Source organism: Narcine bancroftii, chromosome 2, assembly GCF_036971445.1.
Source record: "Narcine bancroftii isolate sNarBan1 chromosome 2, sNarBan1.hap1, whole genome shotgun sequence".
In the NCBI taxonomy this organism is placed as follows: domain Eukaryota; kingdom Metazoa; phylum Chordata; class Chondrichthyes; order Torpediniformes; family Narcinidae; genus Narcine; species Narcine bancroftii.
The window spans coordinates 76,151,924-76,174,488 of record NC_091470.1 but is presented as its reverse complement, the minus strand read 5'-3'; the positions used below and the strand labels follow the sequence as shown (position 1 = coordinate 76,174,488).

The following is a 22,565-nucleotide window of genomic DNA, read 5'->3' as shown; positions in this document are numbered from 1 at the left end:
CCATGTCCCAAAGAATGCTAAATTAACTAGCCACCATAAATTGCCTCTAGTATATCATGGAGTGGTTGAATTTGAGGGGTATAGGTGGGAATTTGCAGAGGATTAAAAAAAATGGAATGTGAAAATGGATGTTTAATGGTTAGCGTGGACTTGGTGGGCTGAAGGGCCTGCATTTTGCTGTATATCTGTGACTAAAATGGATAGGTGCTTTTATGTAATGATTCCACATCCCTGCTGCCATTCCTATCAGTGTGCCTGGGAGAAACCATCAAACAAGCCTTGGTGAGTAACTGGTGCATTTTGTAGGCAGTATACCCAACAGCATGGTAGCAGAGGGAATGAACTTTCTGATGGAATTTCAATGAAGTAAAAGTCCCTTAGTCTGCAGCATTCGTCAAAGCAAATGGATAAATGTGAGGTTATCCACTTTGGTAATACAAACCGGAGGGCAGATTACTATTTGAATGGCAATAGATTAAGAGATGGGGAAGTGCAGAGAGACCTAGGGGTACTTGTACATCAGTCTCTGAAGGCGAGCATGCAGGTACAGCAGGCGGTTAAAAAGGCAAATGGTATGTTGGCCTTCATATCAAGAGGGTTTGAATATAGGAACAAGGATACCTTACTGCAGCTGTACAGGGCCTTGGTGAGACCCCACCTGGAGTATTGTGTGCAGTTTTGGTCACCTTATCTAAGGAAGGATGTTCTTGCAATGGAGGGAGTGCAGAGGCGATTCACCAGGCTGATACCTGGAATGGCAGGAATGACTTATGAGGAAAGATTGCGCAAATTGGGATTGTACTCGCTGGAGTTTAGAAGATTGAGAGGGGATCTCATAGAGACATATAAAATTCTGGCAGGACTGGACAGAATGGATGCAGATGGGATGTTTCCAATGATGGGAAAATCCAGAACCCGGGGCCATGGTTTGAGGATAATAGGCAAACCATTTAGGACCGAGATGAGGAGGAATTTCTTTACCCAGAGGGTGGTGAATCTGTGGAATTCATTGCCACAGAGGGCAGTAGAGGCAGGTTCATTATATATATTTAAGAGGGAATTAGATCTATTTCTTCAGTATAAAGGTATTAAAGGTTACGGAGAGAAGGCGGGGACGGGGTACTGAACTTTACGATCAGCCATGATCTCGTTGAATGGCGGAGCAGGCTCGAGGGGTCGAATGACCTACTCCTGCTCCTATCTTCTATGTTTCTATGAGAATGTTCTGAGGCATTCCTTAATGACTAGCAACCAGTAGCACTTACATCAACAGTGAGGAAGTGTTTTGAAAGGCTGGTGATGAAGCAGATCAGCTCCTGTCTGAGTGATGACAGTTTGCATATCGTAGGAACAGGTCTATGGCGGATGCCATCTCACTGGCTCAACACAAACCCTGGAGCACCTGGATAGCAAAGATGCATACATCATGATGCTTTATATCGACTATAATTCAGCATTTAACACCATCATCCCCTCCAAACTGATCAGCAAATTCCAATACCCCGCTGTGTAATTTGATCACAGATTACCTCACCTCGTGACCATAATCAGTAAAGATCGGTAAGAACATCTCCACAATCTCCATCAGTACCGCAGTACCGTTGGGCTGTGTTCTTAGCCCCCTGCTTTACACTTTACGCCTACGACTGTGTGGCTCAGTACAACAATAAATCATCTATAAATTTTCCACGATACCACAGTAGTGGATTGTATAATGGAAGTTAGATGAGTCAGCATACAGGATAGAGATTGAACACTTGGCCGAATGGTGCACCAACAACAATCTTGCACTCAATGTCACCAAAACTAAGGAGTTGATTGTTGACTTCAGGAAAGGAAAGCCAGAGGTATACAATCCAGTGATCAGAGGTGGAGAAGGTGAGCAAATTTAAGTTCTCAGGAGTCACTATCTCGGAGGACCTTTCCTGGACCCAGCACACCAGTGGCAACATGAAGTTAGCACCGCTACTTCCTCAGGAGTTTGCAGAACTTTGGTATGACACCAGAAACCCTGGCAAATTTCTACAGAGGTGTGGTGGAAAATGTACTGACCAGCTGCATCAAGGTCTGGTGTGGGGACACCAATATCCCTGAGTGTAAAGCCCTGTAAAAGGTAATGGATACAGCCTGGGAAATCACTGCAAAACCCTCCCCACTATTGAGTGCATCTACAGGGAACGCTAACATTTTAGATTCATTAACTGATCACCTGTTGGGGCCTGATCTGGCACTACATCCATCAGGATGTGACCAATTGCTCAACGGTGGTGCAACCACTTTTCTTTCCAAAAAATAATTTTTATTCACAATGAATTATTTACAAAGCAAAACCATGCAAAGTCTTTTTGCACCCTTAATGTCATATTCCTAGATTCCATTACTGTACATTGTTACATTCATTGTCTAATTAGTATGTTGTACTTTTGATACCACTGTGGCCCCTTGTAGTTTCTCCTCCCTCAGTTTGAAGGGCTTTCTTTCCAGTTTCAACCCCTCAGCATCTGGTAGAGGAAGGGCTCTAGAATGTGGCCTTTCCCCACAAAGTCCTCGCATAGTCTGTGTCAAGCCTCAGGCTGTCACTCAGTGCGTACTCCTGCAGCCTGGATGGTGCCAGTCGGCTGCATTCCCTCACTGACATCCCAGAGTGCTGGAAAACAAAAAATTTGCAGGCAGGTACAGTTAAATACCCTTGGTGATGGTCACTGAATTTTCTTGTTGTTGAGATGAATTTGCAATTCAGCTGTATAGTTTGGAACTGTTGTTAAATTCAAGTTAGTCTTAGTGATTTGACAGCCTGCCTTAATGGGCATTAGTGTGTCAATTTCCGTATACTTTGGCTGATAAGCCAACCTTCAGATAAGATGGGACCCCAATTTTACCCTGAATTTCATGGTTTTAGCTCATATCAATTATATAAGGTGACCCGCCAATTTTCGTTCGACGCCTCAGAATGGCTGCAAGGAACATGCCAAAGACTGGTGTACAGGCCTCCCAGCAACAACCCAAACCTTGTTACAACACCTAGTAACAAATCTGTAAATTAAGCAAGCAAGTGATTACAATAACAGTACAAAAAAACCAAAATCTTTGTGTCTGGCCGGGAAGATGCCAAACTGAGCTGGGTCCAAGTTTTCAGCATCAACTGCAGCCAGAGTCTGCGACGACAAGTCCATTCTCAACATCAGGTGTGGTGCTGTCTGCATCAAAGAAGTTGCCTCAAGTTCGGGGACCATGGGCTCCCGGGCAGGAGCAGGGACCCTGGGCTCTACAATTTTCTACAACCCCGGCAGCAGTGGGAAGGTGGTTCTTCTGGCCAGAATTTTAATGTCACCTGTTTTTGTATTTGGCCTATAAGGCAAACCCCTTTTTTGGGGTGATTTTTGGGTTCTTCAAGGGCCGTCTTATCTGCCGAAATGTACGGGTACTTTATAATGACAGTTTGACGAGTTTCAGTGTTATTTTGGTCTGTTTGGTGCTTGTCCCTTTTAGTATTCTATTTGGAATAGCATCATTTGTGGAGAGCCTTGGGATGTTTTTCTACATAATGGACCACTATAAATGCATGTTCTCAACTATAATTTACCAGATTTATTGAGTTCATCAAGTTTATTATTTGTCACAATGCAATTTTAATCTGTTTACAATACCACAAAGCCATCTTTATTAAATTTATTTTAGACCCCATGACCTCACAACTTATCCCAAGGTAATTTATGTTGCATTTTCAGGCAAAACCTTTCAGGCACATAAAGAGGAGACAGATGATGAAAATCTTTGCCAGAGAGGTTGTTTTGGTCATGGTGAGAGTAGAGGGAAGTTGATGGGAATTACAAAACAGAGCTTTTTGCTGTCTGAAGGCATGATTACCATGCAAAAAGTAAAGGGAATTAGTGGTGTTGAAGAAGTCTCACCTGGACACACATCTGAACCTGTGTGAGCTCTTAGGAGGAGGCCAATAAGCATGATTCAGCTCTTTGGTGGAGGAGGATTTGAGATATGAATGAATAAGTGTTGGTTTGTTACTTGTTGCATAGTCAAAGAGCTGAAGTCGTCTAAACATTGGTGAATCCTACCCATTTAGAGCATGTCAATTACCATGTATTGAACTACAGATATTTTTACTTTAGTGGCTATTTTTTGCTTTGTTTCAACTTTCCTTGCTCCTTTTCCTGCACTCTTTTTACTCTGATTTTGTTTCTTGGTTTTTATTTACTTCCAAGTGAAAGGAATCACATCAATGATTGATTTTAATCTATTTTTTCAGGACTGGATATCCTTATTGCGCTTATGAAGGTGGTGGTGAGTTCTTGCAGTCCTACTGCTGAAGATGTTCTCTGAAGGCTGTTGTGGAGGATTTTGACTTGGCACCAATGAAGGACCAAGCCATAATAGTGTGTAACTTGACAGGGAACCTGCATTTGATGATGTTCCCATGTGCTTGAAGCTTTTGCCTTGAGTGACAGAGTTGGTTTGAGATGTGCTATTGGTGTAACCTTGATGAATAATTGTGGATTTTGTGATGATCACACACTGTGCAGCAGTGGTACCAGAAAGAAATGTTTGTGTTGATGGCTAGAGTATGAATTAAATGGCCTGCTTTGTACTGGGTGACGTTCTACTTCTTGAATATTGTCGGATTTGCACTCATCTTGGCAAGTATTCCAACACGTATCTGATTAGTGCCTTGCAGATGGTAGAAAGCTTTGGGGGTGAATCGTTCATCACAGGATACCCAGCCTCTGAGCTGAACTTGTAGCTTGTCTCGTCAGTCCATTTGTGTTTCTGGTCAATGGAGGGCTTAAGATATTGACAAAGAATTCATTATTGGTAAAAACCATAGCATATCAACTTTAGGTGGCTGGACCCTTGTTGGAGATTAAATTTATTGTCACATGTACTGAGCAAGCTTTTTCTAAGTAGTCCAGCTGATCAATCTATTACATAGTACAGTAAAACCCCTGGTATCTGGCACCTACAGGGATTGGTAGATGCCAGATAACCAAATTTTCGGTTGCTTGAGACTCACTCTTAAAATGCCCAACTAATACACCTGCATATGAATCAACAGTTTAAAAGACAAAAAATACTGTACTTACACTGAACAAATTTAACTTGCATGAATATATAAACATTAAAGAATTTGACTTTATTTTCAGTCACATTCTTTGAAAACATTTAACCGTCTCTGCAACTCCATGGAGCCGACCAAAAGACGAACAATAACATTATAGGAAATTAATCCCTTCCCCCCCCTAACTTTACATGTGAAGCCTTATAATATAATACATAATAATATATTAATAAAGACTCTTGCTGAGCAGAGATAAGGAGACACTTGAAGAGAGTCATCCCAACGGTGAGCAGCATCAACCCGCTCTTCGTCTTGGGAGATGCCATTTTATTCAAACACAACTTTATTCAAACTGCTAATACAAGCAAATCACAACCAAGCATTCTGCTGGCTGAATACTTGTTCCCATCCTCACAAAAAATGTGTGTTACTTTTGGAATTTTGAACTTGTATTCACATTTTTATTTACTTTAATTAAATTATTTATTTACTGTCCTTTTTATTTTTTGCCAGTTGCTTGAATTCCAGATAACAGGAGTTTTATAACAGTAAAAACACAGGACAAAGTGCAGTGCCACAGTGTCAAACCTTTTTAAAAAAAAAAATTAAAAGGACAATGTTAGTAATCTTGAAAGCTTCCAAATCACTAATCTACAGTGGAAGTTTAGGAGGGTAGAGCAGTTGTCGAGTGTGTGAAGAGATGGTAGGATGAGAATAGCTTGCAAAATGTCATCTTCCTCGAGCACCATTTTGTTTTTTTTTAGATTGCGTGGCTATCATGTACATTACATTCTAAATATGCTATTACATGATAATAATGGAACCTTTACCTTTACTCTTGTGGTGTGAATGTCACTTGCCACTTATCAGTACGTGCTTGAATATTGTCTTGGACTTGCTGTATGCAGGTATTGACTGTTTCATTTGCAGTATCTTTTCGTTGCTTTGCACTTGAGTTGTCCCACATTGTGGCTTCACTCGGTTGTAATCTCATTTTAGGCACATCTGATCTGCTCCTGCGTTGCTCTCTCACAGTTCCTATTGAACCAGGGTGGTCCTCTTGGTTGATATTACCTGTAGAATGAGGGATATCTCAGGGTCAGACATTACAACTTGTAGCGATGTACATTTCTGCTGTTGCTGGTTGTCCACTGTGAGATCTGTTTTGAGACTGCCTTCCTTAACAAGATTGTAATGCTACACATCATGATGGAGTGTGTCCTTGGTGGCACATTAGAAGTTTGACTCCATAAGGATGATGTATTGGTTGCTTCCACCAGTGCTATCATGGACAGGTGCATATGCCACAGGAAAATGTTGGGGACAAAGTCAAATTTATTTCTTGCTTTAGTTCATTTGCTACTTGCTGCAGACCTAGTCTACAAACCATGCCTTTCAAAGATCATCCCACCTTTGTAATTGGTGGTATTATCAAGCCACTTTGATGATAGTCATTCTGTGCCCTTGTCACTTCCAGTTCTTCTACCAGATGGTGAGGGAGAAACGTAGCAGATGAGAGGTGCTTATCATGATTTTTTTGCCCATATTTTGGCCGATGCTGTGAGAATTCATGAGGTGTGAACTTAACGTGGAGGACTCCAAAGGCTGCTGTTGTTTTGAAAATGAGACAGGATGTTGCAGAGATAATTAGTTCCACCCAGAAACCAAGTAGGATTGACAAAAATGACCGTGAACTTTGGATTAGAGGTGTATTAGAAGTAAAAGTCTTGTTAATTTGCAATTTTCTCCTGTTCTATGAGACATGATCTTGTATTGCCATGTGGCAATGTATGATGAAGACATCATCTACTCTTAACAAATCAATGATGATGTAGCCCTTACAGGTTTCATATATGTTATATTTGACTCAGTTACCAGTTTGTCTGCAAATATAAATTGAATAAACTGCAAAAAAATCATTAGGGATTTATGGGGCTATTTGGTACCATTGAGTTGAATTATACTTTTTGAGCTGCTCACCTTCCAGTCATACAACCTGGAAACAATTCAGCGACCATTACAACAGGTCAACTACAAGTGCCATCTTACTAACTCTCCATTTTGTGTTAGATCTCCTGCAGCTCAAGAACACCTGTTATTCAACTCATCACCAGCGAAACCAATAATCAAACTCAGGGTTCTGGGACTCTGTTCATCCCTTTGTAGCCAGATCCTTGACTTCTTCATGCACAGATGTCAATCAGTATGGATTGGCAGCATCAATTCCTACTCACTGGCCATCAGCACCTGCATGTTGTGTTGCATGCTTAGGCCCAGCTCTCTGGTCTCTAGACTCATGATTGCATGGCCAGTTTCAGCTCCAACGCAATCTATAAGTTCTCTGATGACATCATCGCTGTCAGCTAAATAAAGGGTAATAATGAGTCGGAACGTTAGGGAGAGCCGTATACTTCATTAGTTTTTTTCCAATCTTACATCATCTTTTTGGAGACTGGTTTCATATCTGTGATACACCAACCCAAAGGCCATACTTTTTTTTAATTGTATAAATTGCGGTGTTCATCCACTATATTTAACATCTCTATCCCTATCTCTTTGAGTTCCCACATGAACTCCTCTTTTTCCTCTCCTCTCTTTAAAAATGTTGGTGTAGTAGTTAGCGCAATGCCTTTACAGCGCCAGCACTTGGGATCCAAGTTCAAATCCTGTGCCATCTGTAAGGAGTTTGTATGTTCTCCTCATGTCTGCACGCGTTTTCCACAGGGGTTCTGGTTTCCTCCCACCATTCGAAACGTTCCAGCGGGTGTAGGTTAATTGGGTGTAAATTGGGCGGCATGGACTCGTGGGCCAAAATAGCCTGTTATTCTGCTGCCTGTCTAAATTTAAAAAAATTAAAATACTTTTTTTTTACTCCATCACAGCTTTTGAAACTTGTTCTTTTTGTTTTCTAAAACGATTCCAGGTTCTTGTGAAATATATTTGTCAGGACTGAGAACTCAATGTACTTGAGTATCTGGAATGTTACAATGCACAGCTTATTATTCAGACCACTCAGTTCAAGCATAATCTGGCCCAAAATCTGGGTTGGAGCAAAACTTTCAAGATCAAACCCAGGTTTTGGGAGAGTTTGAATTTCGAAGCAAAACTTTAAATAAGCACATGAAAAATGAATGCTATGGATAAATTTAATCAATGTCCCACAAAATACAATTTTTTTTACTATCAAATAAAGGCATATTTATGAGACAAATTGGGTTCAATAATATTATTGCCTGAAAGAAGTGAAATAGAAAGATTGATTTGTAACAGTTCAATTAATAAGTTTATTTCAGCTTTGTATACATTATTGCAAAAAGGAATATGTAAACAAGGAATCCATAGATCTTGACAGAGATGGGAAAATAATTTAAATATTAGTGTTGTGGAGAAAAATTGGTTGGAATTGTGTCAATAATAGTGTGACAAACATAATCTATGTCAGATATAGATGAGTTCAATATAATTTTTACATCAATTGTATCTTACCCCACAGAAATTAAATAGACTGAAATCAGATTTATCAGATAAATGTTTCAGGTGTAATCAAGAGATAGGTACTTTTTTACATTCCACATGGTCATGTTCAAAATTGAGACAATTTTGGAAGAAATTAGGAGCACTTTTAGAACAGGTTACTGGAGTTAAATTTCCTCAAGATCCAATGCTTCATTTAAATTAGGAAATATATCAGGGACAAAGCCAAAATTGAACTTAATCTGTTTCGAAAGAAATTTGCGGCGGGGCGTGGCAAGATGGCGTAAGGAACAGACGTGCCTTCCAGTCCTCTCCTGACTCTAACTTATTGTTTTGTCTTTAAGTGCCCATTAAAACTTTTTTTAAAAGTTTATAAATAGTATGAGGTGTTGAATTAATACCTAATGGTACATTTGTTAAAAAAATGTAAAAGGAAACATCAACAGATTGTTAAAAAAATTACATTTTCCGAAATTATCTGAGCCTGCTTGTTTACAAAAAGCCACGACTCAGCGTGAAATGGATCCAGGAAAAGAAGCAAAGAATTTGGCCTTGGAGCTCTGCTCTGAATCCGAAAGTCTTTCTGGAGGTCGTTTTCAGCTGCCTTTAGAACAAAGGGCTGGCCGGATGCCAGTATTTCAAACAACGTCTACTGAGACTTTGACTGCTGAATTAGCTGGGGCGCCACCAGTTGGAGAGTTAAAGAGTTGTTATTTGACTGCTATACCATCAGTTACAACAGCTCTTCCAGATACTGACGTATCAAAGCTTTTAAAGGAGGTTTGGATCAAAGATAACCCTGATCATCAGCCTCCTGATACTCCTGGGGGGTCTGTGGCAGGGGCTCTTACACAGAGTCAAACTGCAAGAAAAGCTACTAAATTAAAAGAAGGGATAGAAGGTCCTCTGATTCCACAAGAACAGCAGGATTCCACTATGTCTGGATCTACTGATGTTCATATACTTTTCAAGAGTCTTGAACATAAGATATTTTCTTCAATGATGCATTTAGGTGATTCTATGAATAATCTTATTTCTAAGATTAATGCATTGGTGGATGTCAATACTCAACAGATGGCTGATTATGGAGCTTTTAAAGTCGAAACTATTGAAAGACTTGAGATGTGTGATCAAGGATTATCTGATGTACAAGATCAATTGCAAGATGTGAATAAAACAATTGAAACACTACAGATTCAGAATAAAAATTTAGCAAAAAAGGTTGATTATTTGGAGAACCAATCTAGACGGAATAATGTGAAAATTGTCGGCTTGCCAGAAGGCATAGAAGGGCCAGATCCAAGAAAATTTTTTACTGAATGGATTCCACAAGTGTTGGGACAAGATAAGTTTCCTGAAGGTTTAATATTTGAACGGGCTCATAGAGCTTTGAGAAGGAGACCTTTTTCAGGACAGAATCCAAGACCTGTTTTGGTTCGCTGTTTAAATTACTGTGATAGAGAGACTATTTTACGTATGGCTATTAGAAATGCACACCAAAACAGATCTCCTTTGATGGTTCAGAGTAATCGTGTTTTCTTCTATCCGGATTTGAGTCAGGAAATTATGTTTCAATGATGTGAATTTAATTCTGTGAAAGAATTATTGTGGAGAAAAGGATATAAGGCAACATTTAGATACCCTGCGGTACTGAAGATTTTTCAGGATGGATATCAACCAAAGTTCTTTGATAATCCTAAAGAAGCTATGGATTTTGCTCAGCCTTTACCAATTACGCAATTCCAGGAATGACGTAGTCCTCCACGGTCTCCAAAGCGGGCAGAGCTGCAAGAAGGGAATCTGATTTCTGGAAGAAATAGAAGAAACGGTAGTCGCAATGGCAAAGTTGATTAAAAAAAAATTTTTTTTTAATTAAAATTTTATTATTTTTTGTTGAGAAGATTTTAAATAGTGATGGGAGTTGGGAGAGGGAACTGGGTGGGCACCAATTTCCAGAAGTCATCAGCTGCGTGTGAGTTATCTCACACCCAATATTTTGGGGGAGTTACCGCATTAGGCGGTTTAAACAGGAGGAGGTAATTGTGACCTCCGACCTGTTTTTTTTTCTTTTTAATTTTTGGGTTAGGGAGTGAAGCTTTTTTTATCTTTCTTAAATAATTAAATTTTTTTATATATATAACTTTTTTTATTTCAGTTTTTGGTTGTAATTTCAAAGGGGAATTAAGGGTTTTTTTTTCTTTTTTCTTTTTTTGGGGGTTTCTTTTTTTTTTCTTTTTTTCTCTCTTTCCTTTTTTTGTTTGTTTCTTGTTGTTGTGTTTTATTGAGTGTAAGAAATGTCTAAATTGAAGTTTGCTTCTCTTAATGTTCAGGGTTTAAATAATCCTATTAAGCGTAAGAAAGTACTTGCTTATTTAAAAAAATTAAAAGTTGATGTTGCTTTTTTACAGGAAACTCATTTAACAGATAAGGAACGTTTGAAACTCAAACGTGAATGGGTTGGGCAAGTTTTTTTATTCTTCGTTTAATTCTAAGGCAAAAGGTGTGGCAATTTTGGTACATAAGAATCTACCATTTCAGTTACAGAATGAAGAGAAAAATGGTGGAAGATTATTAAAATTAAATTGTACAATCTTTAATGAGGCATGGACTTTGCTTGATGTTTATGCTCCTAATGTTGAAGATACAGCTTTTGTTGTGGATATGTCTTTATTACTTGGACAATCGAACTCTAATGTGATGATTGGGGGAGATTTGAATGTGGTGTTGGAGCCTTTATTGGATAAGTACCCAAGAGTAATTAAGAAGTCTAAGATGGCAATCCAAGTGATTAATATGATGGCAGATTTGAATTTAATTGATATTTGGCGAAGAGTTAATCCTACAGAGAAAGATTTTTCTTTTTATTCCTCGCGACATAATTCTTTTTCTAGAATTGATTATTTTTTAATATCAGCACATTTGCAGGATAGGGTTACATCTGTGGAGTATAAGGCTAGATTGGTTTCGGATCATTCACTATTATTATTAGAATATTTGAGTTCACAAGATGTTCGGAAAGCTTCAAGATGGAGATTTAATACTATGCTATTGCAAAAACCAGAATGTATTAGTTTTTCAAAACAGCAAATTGAAATTTTTATTGGTATTAACTGTAATTCTGTTTCTAGTCATTTTGTTTTATGGGATGCAATGAAAGCTTTTTTGCAAGGCCAAATTATCAGTTATGCCTCTAAAGTAAAGAAGGAGAGAATTAAAGAGATTGAAGACTTAGAGGAAAAGATAACTGCTACTGAAAAAGAATTTCAAAAACATGCTACCGAAACGCAAAAGAATCAGTTAACTAATTTAAAATTTAAATATAATGAATTACAAACATATCGGTTTGAATGTTTAATGAATCGAACTAAGCATAAGTTTTCTGAATGGGGTGAGAAAGCTCATAAAGTTTTGTCATGGCATTTAAAAAAGGAACAATTATCTAAGATTATACCAGCGATTAGAAAGAAATCAGGTATTACTTTTAATCAAAAGGAGATTAATGAGGAATTTTATAATTTCTATAAACAATTGTATACTTTGGAATGTAAAGACGTAACTGGAGACTCAATAGATTCTTTCTTGGAAAATATTAACTTGCCACAATTGAATCAAGAAGACAGACAAGAGTTAGATAAACCTTTTACAGAAGATGAAATAGAAAGGGCAATAAGAGACATGCTGAATGGAAAGGCACCTGGTGAAGATGGGTTTTCTATAGAGTTTTATAAAGTTTTTTATGCTGATGTATCTTCTATTTATAAGGATGTATTACAACAAACTTACAATACTTTTCAATTACCTGAGTCTTGTTCTAACGCAATAATTACGGTTATACCAAAAAAAGATAAAGACCCTTTACAGGTTTCTTCTTATAGACCAATTTCGTTGTTAAATGTAGATTATAAAATTGTAGCTAAAATTATGGCTAATAGATTAGCTCAATATCTGCCTAAAATTATACATGGTGATCAAACGGGATTTATATAAAACAGGTATGCGTCAGATAATATTTTACGGTTAATAACCTTGATAAATAAATCTAAATTTCAGTTGAATTATCCAATAGTGGTTTCATTGGATGCAGAAAAGGTTTTTGATAGAGTGGAATGGAAGTTTCTGTTCAAAGTACTTGAGAAATTTTGTTTTGGTTCTTCATTTATTGGGTTGATAAAGGCTTTATATAATAGCCCGAAGGCTAGAATTACTGTTAATGGCCAAATTTCAGAATCTTTTAGTTTGACAAGATCTACTAGACAAGGATGTCCATTGTCACCTGCTTTATTTGCTATAGTTACTGAATCTTTAGCACAATTAATACGTCAAAATGAAAATGTTAAAGGTATGAGAGTTCTGAATGAGGAATATAAGATTAATTTATTTGCTGATGATGTTTTATTATATTTGGTGGATCTGGATATTTCTTTACCTGCAATTCAAGAATGTTTACAAATTTATGGCCAATTATCTGGTTACACAGTAAATTGGGCTAAAAGTGAAATTTTACCAATTTGTAAAGGTGATTATTCAGTATATAAAAATATTACAAATTTGAACTGGACTACACAAATTAAATATTTAGGAATTAATGTTAATACGGAATTTCAAGAATTATATTCAATTAATTATTTTCCTTTAATAAAAAGGATTAATTTAGATTTGATTGGGTGGAGGGATCTACCTTTGAGTTTACTAGGGAGGATTAATACTATAAAAATGAATATTTTTCTAGAATACAATATTTGTTTCAATCAATTCCTTATTTAAAAAAAAAGTTTTTTTAAGGATTTATATAAAGCGATTAGAGAATTCTTATGGAAGGGAAAATTTCCGAGAGTAGCAATGAGAAAATTGATGTGGGATTTTCAATTTGGAGGTTTAAGATTACCGAATTTTCAGCATTATTATGAATCAGCTCAATTCAAATTTCTTAGTGCATTAATGAATATGGACGACCCACCTAGTTGGGTAAAGATAGAAATGGCGGTTATTTTAGAAAAATTTCCTCATGAGTTTTTGTTTCGATGGAATAAAAATTTATTACGAACTTATCATGTGCCAATATTGAAACATTTATTGAATTTATGGACAAGTAAACTTAAAAAATTGGGACTTAAAAATAGATATTCTGGAAGATTGCCATTATATAATAATCAACTTGTTCCTTTTACGGTCTCCAATGCCACTTTGAAACAATGGGAAAAGAAGGGAATAAAAAATTTAGCTGATTGTTTTTCTGAGGGTTGTTTTTGTTCCTTTGATGAATTACAAAGGAAATATGGTATTAGTGCAAATTCTATATTTGTATATTATCAATTAAGATCTTTTGTAAAACAGTTATGTGGTCGACATATGATTTTATTGCCTGAATCTAGTTTTGAAGAATATGTACTTCCAATACCAAAAAAGGGATATATATCTGATTTGTATTGTATTTTACAAGAAATTGATAGTAAAAAAGACTGGGATAAAGATAAGTTGAAATGGGAAAAAGATTTAGGACATAAAATAGCTGAAGAAGCTTGGATGGAAATTTGTCAGAATAGTATTCGGAAATTAATTAATGCTAGACTAGCGATGATTAATTATAGTTTTATTCATCAGCTATATTTAACCCCGGAGAAATTAAAAAAAATTGGTTTTAGTAAGTTGGATTCTTGTTTTCGATGTTATCAGATGGCCAATACTTTTTTGCATAATGTTTGGCTTTGTGATCGATTGCAACAGTTTTGGAAAGGTATTCAATCTGTTTTTAACAGTTTATATAATATCCATCTTGTATTAGATCCCGATATATTTTTATTAGGGAACATGCAATCATTAATCGATTTAGGTTTAGAGGATTATCAGATTTCATTTATTTATTTAGCTTTAGTTGTGGCTAAGAAATGTATAGCACTTACTTGGAAAGATAGAAATGTACTAACTTTAGATAAGTGGTATTTGGAAATGAAATTTTGTTTGACTATGGAAAGGATATCTTTTTCAATTCAGGATAAGATGTCTTTTTATAAGTTAAAGTGGACTCCGTTTGCTAATTATATGCATTTAAGTTTGATTTAAATATATGTTTAAGTGTGATATTTTAGTATTGACAATTTTTTATTTTTTTTGTTGTTGTTGTTAGAATTTTTTTAGGTTAAGTTTTATCTCTTTTTTGTAAGTGAGTATTTTTTTTCATATATAATATTGTCAATTTTATTAACTCTTCACTCTTTATTTTGGGGGGGCGGGTTGGACTAATTTTAAGTTAGACTATTAATATTGTGTTACAATTAACGGGGAGGGTTATTTTGTGTAGTTTTCTGATGTTAAATTGTAATCATACCTTTTTAAATTATTTTTTCTTTAAATGTAATTCTTTATTGTATTCATGTTATAAAATTTTAAATAAAGTCTTCAAAAGAAATTTGCGAAAAATGCGTTAGTAGTTGCAGGAAAATGTATAGAGATGAGGTGGAAATCAGATTCGCATTTGGGAATGGACAGATGGCAGTTGTACACCTATTGAGAAAAATTACATATAATTTAAGAAAGAAATATATATTTTTAAATTTGGTGGCTATATTTACACAGTGTAGGTATTAATTTATGAAAAGTGTCCCCAGAACCTCAGAGAATCTATCAACTCCTTGGAATTGGTATATGATTAAGAATGTAAAGGCAAAAGTTTACTAAATGAATAGAAATGTTAGTAACCAGATGTGTTTATTTTTTACTTTTTCTATCTTTCTTCCTTCTTGTTTTTCTGGTCTTATTTGGAGGGGAAGGGGTGGGAGGTGTTGGGGATATATAATAACGTATTATTGATTTGAGATCTATGATGGATGTTTTTCTGTATTTGAACATCAATGCATGTATGGAGAATTAAATAAAATAAAATTCAATAAATTCAATAAAAATGTCCCACAAAATAACAGTTGTGATAAACTAAACAATGTTGAAAATTCAGTTCTGGAGCCATCACCTTAGTTCAAAGGTATACCTCTATGCGAACAGTTGTTTGCTTTGTTTGAATCCTCTAGCATGAGGGACAAGGTTTGAGTCTGTTGGAATTCTGTGCAGTGTGAATGGAAAATGAGTTGGCTGTGATGAAATGCTTAAGAGCAAATTGGAAAAGTATTAGTTCTATTGGAATTCTGTGCAGTAGAACGGTTGTATAACTTCTACTTAATGTGTTTCAGCAATATGTAAAATTATTTGGCTTTGCTTTATCTGGTATCCAACTTTTATTGTCCAAATATATTGCTGCTTCAGATTTCAATGTGGATTTGTTACCATAATATTTTAAAGGGTCTGTGGTGAAAGGTTTGTTGCTTTTATGATTTTCTACATTAATCCTTCACCTCATATTTCATTACAGGAAGAATAATTTGACCTATTCACTCAGTCTAAAGTCCTTGGCTCAAGAAATCATCCATTTTACCCTCGACAAGTCTCTCCATCTGCGATGTAGCAACTGGGAGGCAGAAGAACTCACTAACGAACAGGTAATTTAGTAATAATGTGAAGGGAACATACTTCAATTATTTGGCAATACCTAAGTTATTGTTTTTGTGTGGATAATTCACTTCTTTTAAGTTTTGTTTCATCACAATTATGCCAAGGATCCTCCTTTGGGTATTAGCAATGTTTCCTTCCTCAATCACTGACCCATCTCTATGCATCTTTTCACTTCAACCCATCCCATTGCTACTGTTATCCCTAAAATTAACAATTCCACTCATCTTCCACTCTAAAGAAACTTCAGGTGAGGTAAAGCTCTCCCACTAGTATTCTGACTCCCACTGTGCCACTTGGCTGTCACTCCGATGAGCATTGATGTGTTGGCTCCAAGTCTGTCAAGACTGAATTTTAAAATGTTTATGCTTGTGTTCAAACTTTTACATTTATTCATCAAAGCTCCGCCATCTCCATGGATTCTTCAATCTCCCACCTTGATCCTTCGCACCTTCCTGAAACACTTTACTTCATCATTGCTAGCCATGCCATCTGGAACCTAGTTCCCAGTGCTAGATTTCTCTCAGTAAACTTTTTCACCTTTTCTTTCCCTTTGTTTCTCAAAATTGTTTTAGCCACCTGTGCTAATATCGGTTAAATTAACCACCTATTATTTAATGTGACTGTCTTTGAAGTAACTTTAGATATTTTATTGCATGAAATGAGCTATATAAATGCAAAGAGTTAGTCTATTCAGAATATAGTGTTAAAATTGGCACTGTAATTATAGCAAATAGAATGTTTGTTCAGATAATCTTTTTTCTTTAATTTCAATTAAAAGTCAGATTTCCTTGACAAATGCACGATTGTGGAGCAATCTGATTTAACTAAGAGTTCAATAAAATGCAGTAACAGATGGGAAATATTTGTATAATGGCCTCGTTTTAAAAAAAAATCTTCCATATCTTTCACTGCCTCAGGAAGCTCCAAGTTTGACAGGGGATGAAATGTTCTGTATTGCTGTCACATTGTGCAGTGTAGGAAATGCATGTAGATAGTTTTTGCACAGCAAGCTCCCGCTTGGCACTATGTGACAATTAGTTTCAGTAAAATTATTTGGGGATATTAGCCAGGAAAATGGGGAGAACTTATCTGCTGTGTTTTAACTTAATATCGTTGCATCTTTAACATCAGCATTGGTTGGAAGGTGGACAGAAAAATTCCAATAATTTAGCTGTTAAAAAATTGATAGAGTTCAGTATTTCGCTCACTAGGTGATGCATATGATCACCAGGTGATCTTATGGTCTCCCAAAACTCATGGGGCCCTGATTCTGAGGCCTTGATTCCTGCTTGTCCTTGGAACTTGAAAGAAGATGAAAAAAACAACAAGCACACCCTGGTCACAATGTCTTTTTGCTGCTTCCTTCAGACAGAAGCTACAGAAGGCTTTAGTCAGCCAGCTATAGGTGCAAGAATAGTTTTTTTCCCCAACAGCAATCTCCCTCTATTACCCTGACCATAAACTACTCTTGGACCACCAAAGGATTTATCTATACTTTTGAAATGTCACTTTTTTTTTGAAATTGCACCTGTGAATATATGTTTTTCCTGTCCTTTTGCATTTATTTTTAAAATTTCTGTGTTGGCATATGGTGGTAAATTCAGAACTTCAGAATGTTTATACTGTGTAGCATCACTGTTCACAGACTTCCCATTAACATGCGTCACTTGGGATATTAACAGGAATTCTATACTGTAAAATCTGCCAGTCCAACATTATCTAACTCCTGAATTGCCAATGTGAATTTTCTGCTTAAGGTCCTGGGGTGAGACTCCAATGCATAATCATTAAATTCAAAATCCAAGAGGTATCAGTTAATAAGGGCTGATCGGTGCTTAGCCAATTCCACAGTGAGGCAGTTCAGTCATTTATATCAAGTTTGAAGCTACACACAGTTGTCCTTCTCCTATTAGTGCTTTTTCATTGTCTACAGTTTTTGCATGACCTTTTAATTCTGTTTGAAGTCTATTTTACACCTGTGTTCTGTTTTGTGCTGTTAGGTAACATACGCTGCGCAAGATGCCCAGGTATCTGTGGCTCTGTTCTTTCACCTACTGGGATTCACTTGTGCATCACATGAAGATGGTGCCTTGTTTCAATTTAAACCCAGCTGGGATCATGTGCTGGCAAGGTGCCAAGGCCTACTAGATATCCCATACAAGGGTGGAGGTAGTGGAGGGAAGGATGGAACCGGTGACACAAACTCTCAACAGAGACGGAGAAACAAGAAGCTTGGAACCAATCAGAAATTGGCCTCAGATGTCGCTACCTCGGATCCGAGAAAAACACCACGCAAACCCCTAGGGGTGGGATATTCCGCCAGGTAAAGGTGGAGCACTTTGTTAATTTTAAGTGTGCTTGAACTGTTTAATTACGTTGGTGGGAGTTGATCTTTTTTTTTTAAATGCACCAAAATGCTATGTTTCCTGCAGTGTGACAATTGATGGCATAGAATGAATGCGACATGCCTACAATTCCATGTCTGACTGACACTCTGATTTAAAGCAGGTATTAGTTGCTTCCCCACCTCCTCCTTTCCCATCACCACCAAAAATGCCCTACCTTGCTCCATATTATTACACCATTAGTCCTGATTAGTCATTGGGTGACTCTATTACTCCATTACAAGCATGGAATCTGGCATTTCAGCCTACCAAGTCCATGGCAACCATCAGAACCCAGTTACATTAATCCTGAATTTTATTCTCCCACATTCACAGCAACTTCCAGATTTCACCATGCATCTGGGGGCAATTTATGACGGGCATTTAACCTACCAATCCACACAACTTTGTGACGAGGGAGAAAACTGCAGGAAGCTCATATGGTCACTGGAAGAATGTGGAAACAGACATCACCAGAGGTTAGGATGAACCTGGGTCTCAAGTTGTGAAGCAACAGCTCAACCAGGTGTTGCACTCTCAAAACCAGAAAGCAAATCACAACAGCATTCACCTTGCATATTTATATTTTTGTATTTATTTTTTTATTAAATGTTTATTTTTTCTGTGATGAATCATTTGAAACGTAGACTCAATCAACAAACCCAGCCTTTTGTTTAATTAAAGCAATGAACATTCAGTTTGCTCTTTTTCATTTGATAAATTTCAATGAAGAAGGCTGTCTGCACCCACATCACTCTCAGATACAAAACTGTTTGCACTTTCTGTCAACACACCATTGATATTTTTTTTTTAAAAAGCTGCTTTAAATTGCATGAAAAGTTCATGAGCCACAATGGCAAATGCCAATAATATAATGACTCAAGACTTAATGGCTGTGTTTACCATTCTGAATCGATCTTTAGCAGAGCTGTGGCTCCATTTTTTTGGGGAATGATCAATCTCAAAACAAAAGAAATTGGTGAATGTGATGTGGGTGTCACAGCGATACCAACCACTATTGCCCATTCCCGATTGCCCTTGAAAACGTGCTGGGGTGCTGCTTTCTTGAACTCTCGTAGACATTATGTTACTCCCTAGCCACCATTGGTTTAGAAGGTGTAGAATTTTGATGCAATGATAGTGAAGGATCTGCGGCATAATTCCGAGAGTAATGAATGGGGGTGTTTCATAACTGGGAGCCTGTTACTAGTGAAGTTACACCGTGCTTAAGTGTTTGAACCCCTGGATTTGTTATATATATATATAAATGAATAATTATAAATTAATTACAGATGTTCATCATACAAAAAAATGGCCATGTGGTTGACAGTGAGAATGAAAGCTTTTGATTTCTGGAGTGATAAATGCATCACCTCACATTTTGTTGAATTTAATTCAAAAAAAGTGAGGTGATGCATTTGGGATGGTGCAACAAGATGAAGAGGATATTGAGAAATGTGGAGCCTGATGCTAAGTTCAACTTGCATAAGTTTATTTAAAATTAGATAAAAGCTTCTTAATGTTAACAATTGATCATTTTTCTTATTCCAAAACTGTTTCCAGTTATCAAAAAAGATGGATTTTTTGTAATTGTTAAATATTTTGAAAAGTAATCTTCAACTTCAAGCCAATTAATTCTTATTTAAAAATACATTCTTGTTCAAAATTTTCTTGTTTAACCAGGAAAATTAGATACTAAAATACTCAGGATACATCATTCAAGTGAAATACTGGCATTTATGCAAACATCTTTTGTGGCTGCAGTATAACAAAGAACTTTACAGTCCATTAACTGTTACTTGAAGAATGCTTGTTGTTAGAAGGTAGGAAATGTTCAGAAGTATCCATATGATAATAACCAGGTAATCTGCTTCAGATATATTAGTTGAGGTACAAACTCCACTGCTTTTCTTTGAAATAGTGCTACAGGGCCTTTTTCATTTGTCAAAGAGAGTAGATACTCTCATCCAAAGGACAACTTCTCCAACACTACAGCTCTACACTGGAATGAGAGTCTCAATTTAAGTTCACACCTCTGAAATGGAACTTGAACATCAAGCATATAATTCAGAAGCAGGAGATTGGTCTCTTCAGCATCAGTAGGTGTTTGTACAGCTCATGAAATTATGAGTCTTGGCGATTTTGGAGCCAGCACAAACCATTATACTCATGGCTGCCTTTGGAAAAAACCCAGTCACGAAGATCTCAGGAACTGATACCATATAACAGATATGCCAGATAACAGATATCTCTGATATCCAGTTACAAAGGGGCCATCAAGCTTCTTTCAAGCCATGAATAATAACACAGAAATTTTAGTAAATATAATAAATATTTTACAGGGCACTAAATAAAAATTGAATCATACACTATGATTATATGAAGGTAGTGCCTGGAAAATCATAATAAATAATTAAAAATGTACTGTACTGTATTTTGAAATATTTGAAGATTGTTCTATGAGTGTGGTTGGGGTGGGGTGGGGGGGTAACAGAGAGTTTTCCATCAATAATTGTGGTTGAGTACATTATTTACCCTCAGCAGCCTCAGCAACCAAATATAACCTTTTCAAAGCATGTCATACTGTAAATAAAGGCAAGCCCTGCATCACAGCTGTTATACAAAAATTTGCCTTTACAGAATTCGGAAATCATTGTCCAAAAATCTGAGACACAGAATAAAATTCACAATCTATGTGAAACAAATTAAATAGATAAAAGAAATTCCAATTCTTTCTTGGTGCATGCACGCATGATGTGCCTTTGTGTCACAAGCCCCTTTCACATTGGTGAACTGCTAAATTGGCGGTTCAGCAAACTGTTTTACAATATTAATAGAGCCGTTCACACTGGACCAATGTTAACGGGTTATCTACGACCATTCATATCACCACCTGGCATTGCAGAGCAGAGGGATGCCTATCCTCCAGTCGTGATGTTCTGAGTGGCATATCACACACTCGCAGAAAGTGAGATCTTCCCATTCTCAACAATGGCAGACATCAATGCAGTCTGTATGATTGTATTGAGAATGTGTACCTCTCTCACCATCCAGGCAGGTCTTATCGACAAGAAACTGCAATCAGTGTCAGAGCCAGATTGGGACTATTTACGTGCTCTCAGGTAGGAAAATTTAATGGAAAAATTGAGAAGCAGGGAGAATTTTTCCGTCTGAGCTATGTAGCTATCAGCGAAAATGTCTGGTCATCTAGAAGCAGTTTGAGCAACTATATAATAGTAGAAGATTGTGGAGAAGGGAGAGATCACAGAGGCCCATGTTCTGGTCTACTGTCGTAGAGAATTTTGATGATAAACAGTGTCATATTACATGAAATTTCTTTTTGCTTGCTGCAAGGCAGACAGATTGCCTAAGCACCTCTTACAATCAGAGAAATAAAAGCAAACGGGAGTCCCCCAATAGTCACTGAGTGTCTATAGATTCGCCTCCAGTGCTTTCACAGCCCCCACAGCTACACAGAGTCCAGATCCAAACCTCCAACACAGTCAGAAACCCTTCAGCACCCTCTGCACTTTCCCGCATATCGGTTCCAATATCCCTCCAGCCATTTCAAGCTATTCTCCCAGCAGCAATCTCCATCAGCCCACAGCTTCCGAGGGTTTCTTGCTTCAAGTTGCCAGCAGCCCACTGCATTCACTGGTTCTCAGCAACAGAGCTCCTTCACTGGTTCACCCCTGTGGTCACCGTCCCCGTAAGTTATCTCCTCTGCTTCTCCTCAGACAGGTGTTGTTCTTCCCATCCTCTGTGTCCTGCTCCAGCCCTCCACTTCCCCAGAGTCTGCAGTCCCTCACGGCTGCTGCCGATTAATAGGTGCCGCCATCTTGGGCGCAGACCCATGATCACGGGATTTCAAATAAAACCACTGTTGGCTCCCTCAAAGGGCCGTTCAAAGCCTGTGTGGAGCTGGCAGCAGTCAACTTGGTGCCTGGAGCATGCGACAGTGATGCCTTTTTTTGTACTGGTAGTACTTTTGAATTTATAGTGAAGCTCCTCAAGTCAGAACTGAGGCGGAGGAGCACAAACTGCCGAAAGTCTGTGGGACCTCAGCTCAGACTTGCCATCGCTCTGTGGAGTATCAATCCATCAGTTGTACCTTTAGTGTGGGTGTCTCCACTGTG

General features: G+C 37.3%; 1 protein-coding gene across 8 annotated transcripts in view; it reads left to right on the top strand.

Moving 5' to 3' along the window:
- Positions 1-22,565, top strand: part of exd2 (exonuclease 3'-5' domain containing 2) — a 49,266-nt gene that overhangs the window by 13,596 nt on the left and 13,105 nt on the right. For 7 of the 8 annotated variants that reach the window (XM_069917149.1, XM_069917146.1, XM_069917147.1 and 4 more), the window contains 2 exons: positions 15,906-16,032; positions 18,046-18,368. In XM_069917149.1, the coding sequence (XP_069773250.1) occupies positions 15,906-16,032; positions 18,046-18,368 (450 nt within the window). Of the gene's footprint in view, positions 1-15,905; positions 16,033-18,045; positions 18,369-18,765; positions 18,909-22,565 lie in introns of all 8 variants that reach the window. The other variant, XM_069917148.1, reaches the window with a different exon arrangement.